Genomic DNA, 13,478 nt, shown 5'->3' on the forward strand with positions numbered 1-13,478 from the left:
CTTGCTTTGTATGACTGTCTCTAGGATTCTTGCATGATGTCAGAACATGCCAGATGCTTACGTGCAAAAATTATGTGAGAAATAAGATGGTGCTCTCGGTATAATTTATTAGTTCATCAGCCAAAAACTATAACTAAACTAGATGCCTGGGAGGAAGGTATAAATATAGCATAGTCATAGCTGAACCTCAGACCCTCAACCTGCAAAATTGCTGCAATGATTTAGGCATTGTGGTGAGGTTCTTTCTGAAAAAGAAGCCCTACATTTTTCCATGATAGATGAACAGATAGAAGAGATAACTAGAGAGCTTGATGATCAGGAGTGCGTCTCTGGACTTAGTTCATATCCTGGCTCTAAAATTTACTAAGTGTGTGGTCTTGGTAAATTATTTCCCTTACCTAATCCTCAGTTTCCTGTTCTGCACAATGGGAATAATGGGACCTACATCACAGGGTTGTTGTGAAGATGAAAATGGATCCTGTGTACTTACAGTGTCTGGCACTTAGCAAAGTAATGAATGTATTACCTAACATTCTTCTATGTCTATGGTGATAGTTAAAAAAATTTAGCTTACTAAGCTGCAACTGTATGTTGCATATTAGGCTCAGAGAGGTTCCTACAGTTTGGCAGTCAGCCTTCTAAGCTGTTGAAATTAGACCTAAGTAAGTTTGGTAATATGTGGTTAAAGGCATCTTTGTGATAGATCACTAAGTATGTGGGTCACTGCCTGGAGAAGGAGGGCACATAACCCTAATAAGGGTACTTGATCCCCAAACCAGGTGAAGTAAGGACCAATGGGAGGCTCAAATTTCACCTGTACGATGACCACTTATGTACTTAACCCTGAATCGTAGCCCACATCTTTTATTTTTTAATTTATTTTTATTTTTTTGAGTTGGAGTCTCACTCTGTCGCCCAGACTGGAGTGCAGTGGCTGTTCCCGGCTACCGCAGCCTCGACCTGCTGGGCTCCGGCGATCCTTCCGCCTCAGCCTTCCAAGTAGCTGGAATTACAGGCACGCGCTACCACGCCTGGCTGATTTTTGATTTATGGTAGAGATGAGGTCTCGCTGCCGAGGCGGGTCTCGAACCCGCAGGCTCAGGCAATTCACTCACCTCAGCCTCCCAAAAGCGCGGGATTACAGGCTGAGCCACTGAGCCCGGCTACCCTACATCTTTTAAATAAAAAAATACTTAAAAGAAATCCGAGGGGAAAAAAAGGCATCTTTGTGAGTTTATTTCTCTGAACAAATGGATAAGGTTAAATTGTTATTTTAGGATTTAATTTTAACTAGCTTCTCTACAGACAAAACCAGAAATTATTTATTGCAACTTCTTGTGACTCTATAATTATTTTGAAATAAAACTAAGATAGTTTTTAAAAATTCTCTATCTCCATAGGTAAGCTGTTATAATACTAAGTGACATTGTTTGATAAATACATACAAAATTCAGATTCAATTAGTATAGGAGAACTCAGATTAACCTTTCTGTCTCTGGACTGGGATTGAGAATGTGTTCAGTCATTTGTTTATTCATTCAACAAATACTTATTGAGAGTGTCTAGGCACTTTTCTAGGTGCTTGGGATACAGCAGTGATCAGAATAGAAAGCATTCCTGCTTTCATGGGACTTGTAGTGGGAGTAGGATGAGAGAGAAGAGAGAGCATAAACAAGATTTATTAAGCATAATATAGAATGGTTTAATGTTAAAAACAAATTTGCTGAGCTCTGTCTCCTTTCCTAGCTCCTTTTCTTCATTCTTCATTTAAGTTCCCCCACAGTTTTACCCTAACCTTCTTTTAAAAATTTTTTTATTATATACATCTTCCTTGGGAATCTTTTTCAAACCCGTGAAAGATGAGCCCATATTACCCAAACATAGAAAGACTGCTGTAAAAACAAATCAACATTCTGTTTCTATAGGTAATCTACATCGACAATTAAATTAGAATTAGAGAATTAGCTGGGCTCGGTGGCTCAGCCTGTAATTCCGCGCCTTTGGGAGGCTGAGGTGAGTGGATTGCCTGAGCCTGCGGGTTCGAGATCTGCCTGGGCAGCGAGACCTCATCTCTACAATAAATAAAAAAATCAGCCAGGCGTGGTAGCACATGCCTGTAATTCCGGCTACTCGGAAGGCTGAGGCGGAAGGATCTCCGGAGCCCAGCAGGTCGAGGCTGCGGTGGCTGGGAGCAGCCATAGCACTCCAGTCTGGGCGACAGAGTGAGACTCCAACTCAAAAAAAAAAAAAAAAAAAAGAAAAGAATTAGAGAATTGTGTTGGGCTCAGAATGGTCTAATGCTACTAGGTGCTTAAATTGCAAACTAAGGTACCTCAGGCTTCCATCTCTAGTGCAGGATTAGCTGTGCCATTGAGGACTGGGCAGATCTTCCTTTCCTATGGACCTTGCTTGGAGGATAGTTTAGTTGGGGGGAACAGCTGCTATAATAATTAGGCCTCACATTTAAATGACTTACAACAATAGGTATATTTCTCATCATATTATAACAGGTTGGCAAGTGGCTTTCCTCCCCATGGTGATTTAGGCACCAGTGCTCCTTCTGTCCTATCACTCTGTCATTGTTTATTCAGTGGGCAGATGGGGGAGAGAGAGGAGTGCCATAGGGTACTAGTCCTGCCTGAAAGTGGGGCAGGTCACTGGTGCTCGTATTGCAATGACTACAACTCAGTCATATGGTGATATCTAACTGCAAGGAGGGCTGGAAAAATCTCATTTCTGGTTGGGTAGCCACCCAGTGACATTTCTACTTTAGGCATGGTAGGGCGTGAATTAGTGGAGAGCATCTGCCATGGTCCCACATATCAGCACTGCCTTTATTTGCCTCTATGACTTCTTTTTTTTCCTTCAGCCCATTAATCTTTAGGCAGATTAATATTCACTTGGGCTATAGTGTAGTCTCACCAGCTTGTTAGTCATTCTTTTCCTTAGGATAATTGAGTCTTCTCACAGCTTCACTCATGAGATCATGTTTTGATCAGTGATTGCCCGATGGTAACCTTAATTTTTGTCAGAGAAGGTGTCCTTATATATTCACTGTGGGCTTGATGTGAGCTTTTACGACTCCAGATGGTTTGTTTACTAAGGCCCAAAAGGACACTCTTATAAGATCATTACATCCTCAGAGGTGAAATGGCTGGACTCTGAGGCAGCATTTTTAGGATGCCTCCAGGATGGGATTGTATTCTAAACAGAAATGTTCTATGGTTGAAACAATATACACACCCTTTTAAAGTTTTTCCTGACAATGTCTCCTTGCAATTCATATTATTCAGCTGTGCTTGGTTTTTAAGATAGTTCAGGGGCAAATGTCACCTTTTGGGATTGTATTAATAGTATTATTTTTTAATGAGTCTTCTGAAGTCTGTTTTATTATAAACAGGCTGTATTCCCCAGAGATAATAACTTGCAGTGCCAAATATTTGCATTTTTCTTGAAACAAAACCAAAGGGCTGAATGTTTTAAATATAAGCAAATCTAATTCTCCTGTGTCTAGAGAAACTGTATAATGAACCATATGTATGTTGCTTAAGCAGACAGATGTGGAAGATTTCTCTCTCTCTCTTTTTATTATTTAAAAAAAATACTGGCAGAGTTTAAAATTGGCACCAAGTAGCAAATATCTCTGCTCAGCCAACAAAACCACTGGAGCTGGGGAGGCCTCTTCGGGAACATGCAGAAGTGGAGCCTTTTTCCTGGTTCTGGCTTCTACTTGGAAGGCTAAAGCTCTACAGCGCATTCATCCTCATTTTTCAATACCTTCATTTTTACAATTAACCATTCTCTCTTAGGTGACTGACTTTTCAGATCCTCATCTGAAAGTTGTGTTGATTGCTATGGTTAATTGTTGAGTTGGCTTGGAGGAGATGGGTCTGTGCATATAGGGCCTGCGATGGGATGGCCCCTAGCTGCTGCCATAGAGATGCTGACTCCCAGCCCACTTCCGGAATGGGCCTTCCTCTGGTGGTGGCCTTATGGCTGTTTTCTATTCCTCTTCTAGTCCTCCCTATCTCTGGGCCACCTTTACCTCTGGCTGGGATTGCTGATATGTTCTTAACTTGTCTTCCTGCTTTTAGTCGTGCCCCGTCCACTCTTCTCATTGAAGTTATCTTTCTGTAACACATATCTGATTATTTAATTGCCCTGTTTAATACTTTTCTGTGGCTCCCTATTGTTGTCTAGATACAATCTAAACCCCTTAACTTGGTGTACCTGAGCCTTCATGACCCAGGCCCTGCTTTCTGTTTGAATTATCTTGAGGCAACTCCACTAAAAGCCACCTTGCACCAACTGGCTGTTCTAACTATATGGAGCCCAAGGGAGCTACATTCAAGAGATGGTCATTTTCTCTCATGTTTTGGTGCCTTCTGCAAATGCTGTTCCTTTTGCCTGCCTTGTTCTGCATGCCCTACTCTCAGACTTTCTGATTCACTCAGTGTGAGGCCTGAGAGTTTGTATTTCTAACAAGTCCCCAGGTTATGCTGATGTGGGTGCTATGGGAACCACACTTTGCATAGCAAAACTCTAGAGTACCATGGCTCATTGAAGCACTTACCTTACTTTTTTGAGATTGCCTGTTTGTCTTTCACCCTCACTGGACTCTAGGCTTCCTGGGAAAAAGAATCTGTTTGCCCATCAGTGTATCCCTAATGACTAGTATCCAGAATGTTACTGGTATTCAGTATCTGCTGAATGGGTGAATGAGCAGGTCACTATTGATGCAGCAAGGTGCAAGTTATTTTGCTTTTTGTCATGGATCAGCTTTCTTTTGAAATATTTCAGCTTACTGTGGATGTCACCACCTCATTCCATGTGCCCTTATCTGACCTTGAAATACTTAATGGTTATCGTACTTGAGAAACCCCCATAGAGAACAGACCATAGGTGAACTACAGGAAGACATACAGGGAACTTCTTTTGTTAGATCTCAAACTTTAAAATATGAAAATGGACTCAGGCTTTCTTTCATTAAGAACATCATAGTGTTTTCACATCTCTTGCAGTATGAGACATATCTCTGATCAGGCATGGTGGTTTACACCTGTTATCCCAGCACTTTGGGAAGCCGAGGCAGGAGAATCCCTTGAAGCCAGGAGTTTGAGACCAGCATGGGCAACTGTAATGTGGTAGCCCCAGATCTGGGAGGGCTTGTTCATAATATTTACCTGTTCCAAAGAAGTCACCCAGAGGTCCAGCAGGGAGAGACATTGGTTTATTACACTTATGGCAGGCACCAATGGCAGTGGGTTGGTGATGAGAGAATCTGTGCTTTGAGACAGCACAGCAAACAGTTTTATAATCAAGCAAGTTAATTATTCAAATTCCTATATAGTGTTTACAATCATATTGATTAAGACTGATGACTACATTGTCTTTCGGTTGCTTGGCTACCTGCGTCCTGTAACTCATTAACCCCATGACTTCAAGCAGTTTTATAATCAAGCAACTTAATTATTCAAATTCTTATACGGTGTTAACAATCACATTGATTAAGAGTGATGACTACATTGTCTTTAGGTTGCTTAGTTACCTGCATCCCTTTAGGTTGCTTGGTTACCTGCATCCCGTGGCTGGTTAACCCCATGACTTCAGACGGTTTTATAATCAAGCAACTTAATTATTCAAATTTCTGTACAGTGTTAACAATCATGTTGATTAAGAGTGATGATTACATTGTCTTTAGGTTGCTTGGTTACCTGCATCCAGTGACTCGCTAACCCCATGACTTGTTACAGGGAATATCCATATTTTGCAGAGACCAGCCTTGGCTAGGAGCTGCTCCTTGAGGGAGGGGCAGAAAGAAGCCTGATATGGAGGCAAGAGGCAGTGCCTGGACACTTACCCACAGCAACATAGGGAGACCTCATCTCTACAAAAATAAAAAAATAAAAATAAAAAAATAAGCCAGGGCTGTGCTTGTAGTCCCAGCTACTCAGGAGGCTGAGGCAGAAGGATCACCTGATCCCAGAATGTCGAGACTTCAGTGAGCCGTGATCATGCCACTGTACTTCAGCCAGGGTGGCAGAGTGAGAGTGAGACTCAAAAAAAAAAAAAAAAAATCACACCCCTGAACTTATTCAAGCCTGTCAGTAAGTAGACCTCTAGACCTCACACTTTTAATATCTGTAATGCACTTGCTATGGGGCTGTAGGTGGGATAAATGAGAATCTGATGCTACTCTAGCTCTTCAGGTTGAAACCTGGGTGGAGATATTTAAGAACATTTAAAATGTTCACTGTATGATACTTACCATCATTTTCATAAAGGTTCGTATCCTGCAGAGACCAGCCTTGGCTAGTTGGTCTGTCTGTCTGTCTGTCTCTCTCTCTCTCTCTCTCTCTAAGTTGGAGTCTTACTGTGTCACCTAGGCTGGAGTGCAGTGGCATGCTCATGGCCACCGCAGCCTGACCTACTAGGCTCATGTGATTCTTCCACCTCAGCCTTTCAAGTAGCTGGAACCACAGACATGTGTCACTACGCCCGGATAATTTTTTGATTTATTGTAGAGACGAGGTCTCACCAAGTTGCCCAGGCTGGTCTTGGATCCCTGAGCTCAGAAAATCCTCTTGTCTCCACCTCCCAAAGTGCAGGGATTACAGGTTTGAGCTACCACTCCCAGCCCATTAAATCAATTTAAAACATACAGTGAGAAGCAAGGGAAAAGAGATTGAGATATTGCAAGTTGGTAGAAGAACTGCGCTTCATATGTGTTATACAGTGTTCGTATGCCCACTTCCTCTGCTGTAAGGCATTTCTGGTTTAATGGGGGTAAGAACTTGTCTTGCCATCTAAGGTTTTCTTGAAAAGGAGGAGGAGTTTGGGTTCTTATGGGAATCCAAGAAATGAGGACCAACGAGTGGCCCAGCGTCCATAGGATTGGAGTTCTTGGCTGCTCATGTTTGTTTTGCTATTAGTGGACCTTGTCCTAGTAGTCTTGAGTTAACGTCACTGTGCACTTACATTTGGCTGTCACAACCTTCTTTTACCCCATGCTCTTTATGTCACATCTCTACCTACATCACAGGTTTTACTGATCATTGGTTCTGTCTCCCCCAGAACTTTGAGCCCCACCTGCCCTTACTCTGTGTCATGGCCCCACTGTGCATCTGTTCATCGTCTACTTTCTCTGCTTGTTGGCCTTTATATTTCTTATCCACGTCTCTAAGAGTGAGCATCTGGCCTAAGTTATTCTTGTAAGAGAAGAGCTTTCCATGCTAGAGCATCCCAAAGGCCGCTGTACTGTGTGCCTACTTACCCTTACTCTGAGTCAGTCAGGTGAGACCAGGTGTGAGGTGGGTCATGTGTCCCACACATGACTGCTGAACCCACCTTTGTAGCAGAGTGGGGGGATGGGCAGTGCCCTCTGTCATGGTGGTGGGCATGGCAGGTACACTGGAGAGCTCTTTGACTCAAGGAATAGGTAGGATTTGAACAGGCTGGGATCAGGAGAAGAGTGTTCTGGGAAGAAGACACAAATCTGACCTATGAGGAATGAGTATGTGGGAAGGCTGGGGTACAAGGGTCCCCAAGGCCAGGTGAAAGAGATGGAACTTTTTGTTAGGTGACAGGTCATCTCTGTGGACTTTTAAGCAGGGGAATCAATCACCATCTCTTGTCAATTCCTTATTGCTATTGTCAGAATAGACTCAAGACCTGCTAAGAGGCCACTAACGCCACTCAAGAGTGAGATGATGTGAAAGAGGAAATAGAGAGCAGATGGTCATGGGACTGGATAAAGCAAACATGGGCTGACATGAACATCTACAGGCTGTGGCAGCTTCATTATCAGGAGGGAGGGGTAGACTCCAGGGAAGTAGTAGCTTCTATGTCAGAACCAGGGAATGCAGCAGGCCCAGCACACAACATGGGCATTTCTTTTCTTTTTTTCCCCAATGGAACTGCATTTTCCTAAAATTGCAGACCAGTTACAGTGAACAGAATGGTGACCATCAAGGAAAGCTGTTACTCTGGTCTCCTTTTTGACCACAGCAACTATGGGGAAGCAGCTTGAACTTTGATAAGGGTAGCCCAGCACAGAGAGCTCTGTGCCTTCATTCACTGGGAAATGCTGGGACAGAGCTTTTGACCTGTGTCCCATCTGCTTCAGGAACTGTCTCTGACACTTAATTGTTCACTCCTACGCATCTGCTCTTGTCTGTCCTGCCCATGCCCAGTTTTTAGGTTCCTTTGCTCCAGCTAGTTCTGTCAGGGCTAACCTGGAGGGCAGTGTTCCCATGAGTTCTTCATAGTATAATCTGGCTGATAATTCAATCCAATTCAAGCCAACATCCTCCACCCTGTATTCAACCTCCAAAACCTGGTCAGACATCTGGGTTCATTCAGAAAGTGCTGCTAGGGTATGGCTTTGGAATCTGGTGGGAGCATTTTGAAAGGTTGTGTGGTCTGGTGGGTGCTCAGATTGGCTTTTGATCTTCCCTTCTTGCTTTCTTTATATTTGTGTCCTACTATAATCATAAGGGGTTTCTGAAAAAATTCAGATAGATACAGTTTAAAAAATCCTAATATGCAAGAACCTGACTTTGAACAAGATATTTTTAAAAAAGAAGGCTATCATTTTCTGCCTGCAGGACTTCACTAACAGATATGTGCAAGTCCCTTGAGCTCTCTGAGCCTCAGTTTCCTCATCTGGAAAATACCTGTTTACCTCTTAAAAGTCTTGGGATGCTCAAATGAGGTAGGAGTTATGAAATGCTTCGTAAATTTCAAAGTACTCTGTGATTTTAGCATATTAACTAATGGATAGTGGCTTCCTGGACATATAAAAGTGGTTTGATTTACATTTAGTAGAAGCTCTTCTAGTATTATATTTACTACAAATGAGTAGCATCCATATAGCTCTCAACTTCCTTATGTAACCTTTCTGACAAAAGGACGCGGATGATTTTGAGGAATAGCCTCTTTGCTGGGTGCATTCTCACTCAGCACTTCTGGGAATATCTATTCTATAGGCAGTATTTCATCTCATCTTGGCCCTCCCCAAACATCCTTAGCCCAAGGTTTCAGATGTTAAAGTAATAGATATTTTACTTCAAAGATGACATCTCAAGGTTATATCACAGTTCAAAATTTTAGTCTCCTTTCTTCTCTGAACATTGTCTTAGGGGAGACAGGTGTTCCTGGGAAGAATTAATTCCTAGAACGGGGTGTGTGTGTGTGTGTGTGTGTGTGTGTGTGTGTGTGTGTGTGTGTGTGTGTGTGTGTGTGTGTGTGTAAGGGGGAGGGTGGGATGGAGAAGGAGATGACTGGCTGTCTTTTCTAGAGCTAGTGGGTATAATGCCCTCCCAGTGATTAATTCCTTGGCCGTGTGTTCAGAGGCAGGCAGCTTGATGGCTTTTTTGCAGTGATGCCCCTCCCTTTCTCTCCTACTCTCATTTTATCCTAAAGCCTCATCCTTCTTGTGTTCACCTCTTGTTTCTATGAAGGTCGCTTTTTAGCAAGTAGCACCTTAATCTTAGGTTAAATGGGAGTGATAGAACAAAGGCATGGCTCCTCCTCCCAGCATCACCGTTTCGCTTCTTTCCTCAGTGCCTACCATACCTTTGTTTTCTCTCACACTGTTTCTCTGGTTTTCTGGGTTCTTAAATCTTCGCATTTGACGTGTCCGCCCTCTAGCGGCATGTCTGATGCACCCCTTGTTATCCTGTTTATTGTGGTACTGACAGCTGTTCTTACCGCCCAGCTCTATTACTAAGTATTATCTCCAATTCACAAATGCAGAATGAGAGGTTCAGTGGTCCCGACTTGCCACTCTAGTAGGATCTGGAGACATGGGATTTTAACCGGAGCTTTTGACTTCCGGATTTATACAGTGTGATTGCAATAGTAATATAGAATATGTGGTTATAGATGTTCTAGTCCCCACATCCCTCATCATGGTTTAAAAGGAATCCAGATTACTTTACTGTCCACTCAGCTAATCTTATATGATCAAAATGTACGGAATAGTTGAAGATAAGATGATGGTCCTTTTTTTAACCCTCTCATCACATAGGAAAAAGTTTTGTTACTCACTAAGTGTTCAGTATTTCATGCTCAGTCCTGTTAACAACTTTGGGGAATACAAAAAAGTATAAAGCATGATTTCTGCCCTTAAATTGATATTCTACTTACATTCCAGTTATGAGGCAGTTAAATTTCTTCCCCTTAGGAAAAAATTAAGTATAATATGTAATAACTTTTATTGGCATTTAATTTTTCTACTTCATCTCACTAAACACAAGTTCTCCAAGCATTTACTTTTAAATGTATTTTTAAAGTCCTTTTCAGTGGAGAGAGAACTGCAAGATAGCAACAGCAGCTATCCTGATGAACCCTGGAGGATAACAGAAGAACAGCGCGAGTACTATGTCAACCAGTTCCTGTCCCTTCAGCCAGACCCTAGTTCCTTCATTTCAGGTGAGAACATGGTCTCCCCAGGCACTGTTCTCATGGGAACTGCAGTCAACATCTTGAGAAATAGTTCACGTAGAATGTGTATGGCAACCTTCTGTGATTTCAATTTGTTTTCCTCTAAGGTTGAATTTCTTATCAAGTATAAAGCATGCAGGAAAAAAGTTGGCAATGACATTTGGAAAAATTATGTTTCCATTTCAAAGAGGTTAAATGGGAATCTGGGGGAAACCTGTTCCAGACCTTGTACCTTTTTAGCTGAAGCAATTCTTGAAGTGGTAGGGTGTAGCACCAAGTGGATGCCTGTAATTGCTTCCTCATTATATTAGAGTTAGAGCAAGAGCAGAAGGTGGTCTAAAAAGGAGCTGGTGTCACAAGGCTCCTTACATTACATATGTCTTCGAAGTTCAAACTCAGGCTCATTTTCTTTGGCTCAAGTGTTTCTCTTCTGGTTTTCCTGAGAGAAATTAAAATGTGGGAGGAAAATTGGCTGGCACGTCAGATCTGGGTTGTCTTCAGACATATGCATTCCTATTGAGTTCTCATGTAAAATTCAGGCTGAGGGGAATTGATTTAATTCCTGTGTGCCTATATTTTACCAGGCTGAAGCCTAAACAAACAGTGGAATAGTAGTCTGGAAGAAAAATTCATAAAGCTTTCTTTTTTGTATTTCAGTTTGAAGAATAACACTATGTCCTTGATAATTGTAACCTGTCATATTGAAGTGTGAACTAAGACTAGTTTTCTCTTATGAAACAAAGTGTGTAATTGAAATATAGTTGTATAATTAACTGCAAATGTCATTTACTGATTGGTGGTAATGGCCTTATTGAAGGCAGAATAGTGTAGATATAACAAATTCATGTTGACATTATGATTTTAAAAAATAAGCAGAGGCTCATATTGCATGTATTGACTACTCGGCTAATCTCACCCTCTGTTTAAGTGAGTTTCCTCACAAGGTATGCAGATATTTACCCAAATGCAGATAGGTACCTGTTAGAAATGTTTTTGTTTTTGTTTTTGTTTTTGTTTTTGAGTTGGAGTCTCACTCTGTTGCCCAGACTGGAGTGCAGTGGTCGCTCTCGGCCACCGCAGCCTCGACCTGCTGGTCTCCAGCGATCCTTCCACCTCAGCCTTCCCAGTAGCCGGAATTACAGGCATGCGCTACCATGCCTGGCTAATTTTTGATTTATTGTAGAGATGAGGTCTTGTCAAGTTGCCCAGGTGGGTCTCGAACCTGCGGGCTCAGGCAATCCACTCACCTTGGCCTCCCAAAGTGCTGGGATTACAGGCTGAGCCACCGAGCCCAGCCTTGTTTTTGTTTTCTTTTAACTTTTTTATTTTGTAGAATTTCAAATGTAGATACAACTAGACTGGCTAGTATAACACACCTCTGTGTACCTATCACACAGTCTTGATGATTTTCTTTTATTTACGGTCAGGCACTTCTTAATGATGTGTTGGTTGGTGAATGATAGATCACTTATATGAGGGTAGTCCGTAAGATTATAATGGAGCTGAAAAATTCTCATCACCTAGTGATGTCGCATCCATGGTGAAGTTGGAGCACAATGTATTACATGTTTGTGGTGATGCTGGTATAAACACACCTGCACTACTGGTCGTATTAAAAGTTTAGCACATACATTTATGTCCACTACCTAATACTTAGTAATGATGATAAATGACTGTGTCACTAGTTTATGTATTTACTGTGTTGTACTTTTTATTGTTATTTTAGTGTATTCCTTTTTATTAAAAAAAAAAGTTAACTATAGAACAGCCTCAGGCAGGTCCTTCAGGAGGTTTTCCAGAAGAAGGCATTTTTATCATAGGAGATGATGGCTCCATCCATGTTATTGTCCCTGCAGCTTCTGGTGGGATAAGATGTGAAGGTGGAAAGCAGTGGTATTGGTGATCCTGACCCTGTGTAGGCCTAGGCGAATGTGTTTGTGTGTGTTTATGTTTTAGTTTTTAACAAAATTTAAAAAGTTAAAATAATAAAGTTTTAAATAGAAAACTATAGAATAAGAGTATAAAGAAAATATTTTGTACAGCTGTGCAGTGTATTTTTGTGTAAAGCTAAGTGTTATTACAAAGGAGTCAAGTTAAAAAATTAAAAATTTTATAAAGTAAGAAACAATAGTAAGCTAAGGTTAATTTATTATTGATGCAAGAAAACACTTTTAAATAAATTTAATGTATCCTAAATGTCCAATGTTTGTAAAGTCTACAGTAGTGTACAGGAATGTCCTAGGCCTTTAGATTCACTCACCACTTACTCACTGACTCTCCCAGAGCAACTTCCAAGCCTGTGAGCTCTATTCATGGTAAGTGCTCTATGTGGGTCTACCATTTAAAAAATATTTTAGGCTGTGCATGGTGGCTCTCACCTGTAATCCCAACACTTTGGGAGACCAAGGCAGGAGGATTGCTTATGACCAGGAGCTTGAAACCAGTCTGAGCAACCAAGCGAGATCCCGTCTTTATAAATAACAACAATAATAATAACAACAATAATTATTTTATACTTTATAAATATTTCTACTGTATTTTTTAAAGTTTAGATACACAAATACTACCATTGTGCTGCAATAGTATTCATTACAGTAACACGCTGTACAAATTGGTATCCTAGGAGCAACAGGCTATCCATCTAGACTAGGTCTGTACTAAGTAGGCTGTACCTTCTAGGTTTGTGTAAGAATATTCTACGATGTTCACAGAAAGGCAAAGTCACCTGATGCATTTCTCAGAACATATCCTCATCAGTAAGTGACACGTGACTGTATATCCCTTATCAGCCCAAGTGATTTTGAAGCAATGACCATACCATTTTATTTGAAAAAAATATTTCAAAATGTATCTCTAAAGATAAGGCCCCTTAGAGTTTGTCATATTCAGTGATCTATCACAGAAACAAAGAACAGTATACCACATGTTCTCATTCATAAGCGGACCCTGAACAATTACCATAATACTTTAAGAAAGGGATTGGCAGTAGTGGTATACTACCAGGGCGGGGGGGGGGGGGGGGGGGGAAAAAA

The 13,478-nt window shown here is 41.4% G+C and overlaps 1 protein-coding gene across 1 annotated transcript in view; it reads left to right on the forward strand.

Moving 5' to 3' along the window:
- REPS2 (RALBP1 associated Eps domain containing 2) overlaps window positions 1–13,478 on the forward strand; it is a gene marked incomplete at its 5' end in the record, with an annotated part of 227,588 nt that overhangs the window by 91,971 nt on the left and 122,139 nt on the right. Inside the window, one exon of the mRNA XM_008060764.1 lies at window positions 10,296–10,434. Coding sequence (XP_008058955.1) covers window positions 10,296–10,434 — 139 coding nt within the window. The remainder of the gene's footprint in view (window positions 1–10,295; window positions 10,435–13,478) is intronic.

Source organism: Carlito syrichta, unplaced genomic scaffold, assembly GCF_000164805.1.
Source record: "Carlito syrichta isolate Samal-C Ts95f unplaced genomic scaffold, Tarsius_syrichta-2.0.1 Scaffold304715, whole genome shotgun sequence".
Taxonomy (NCBI): Eukaryota; Metazoa; Chordata; class Mammalia; order Primates; family Tarsiidae; genus Carlito; species Carlito syrichta.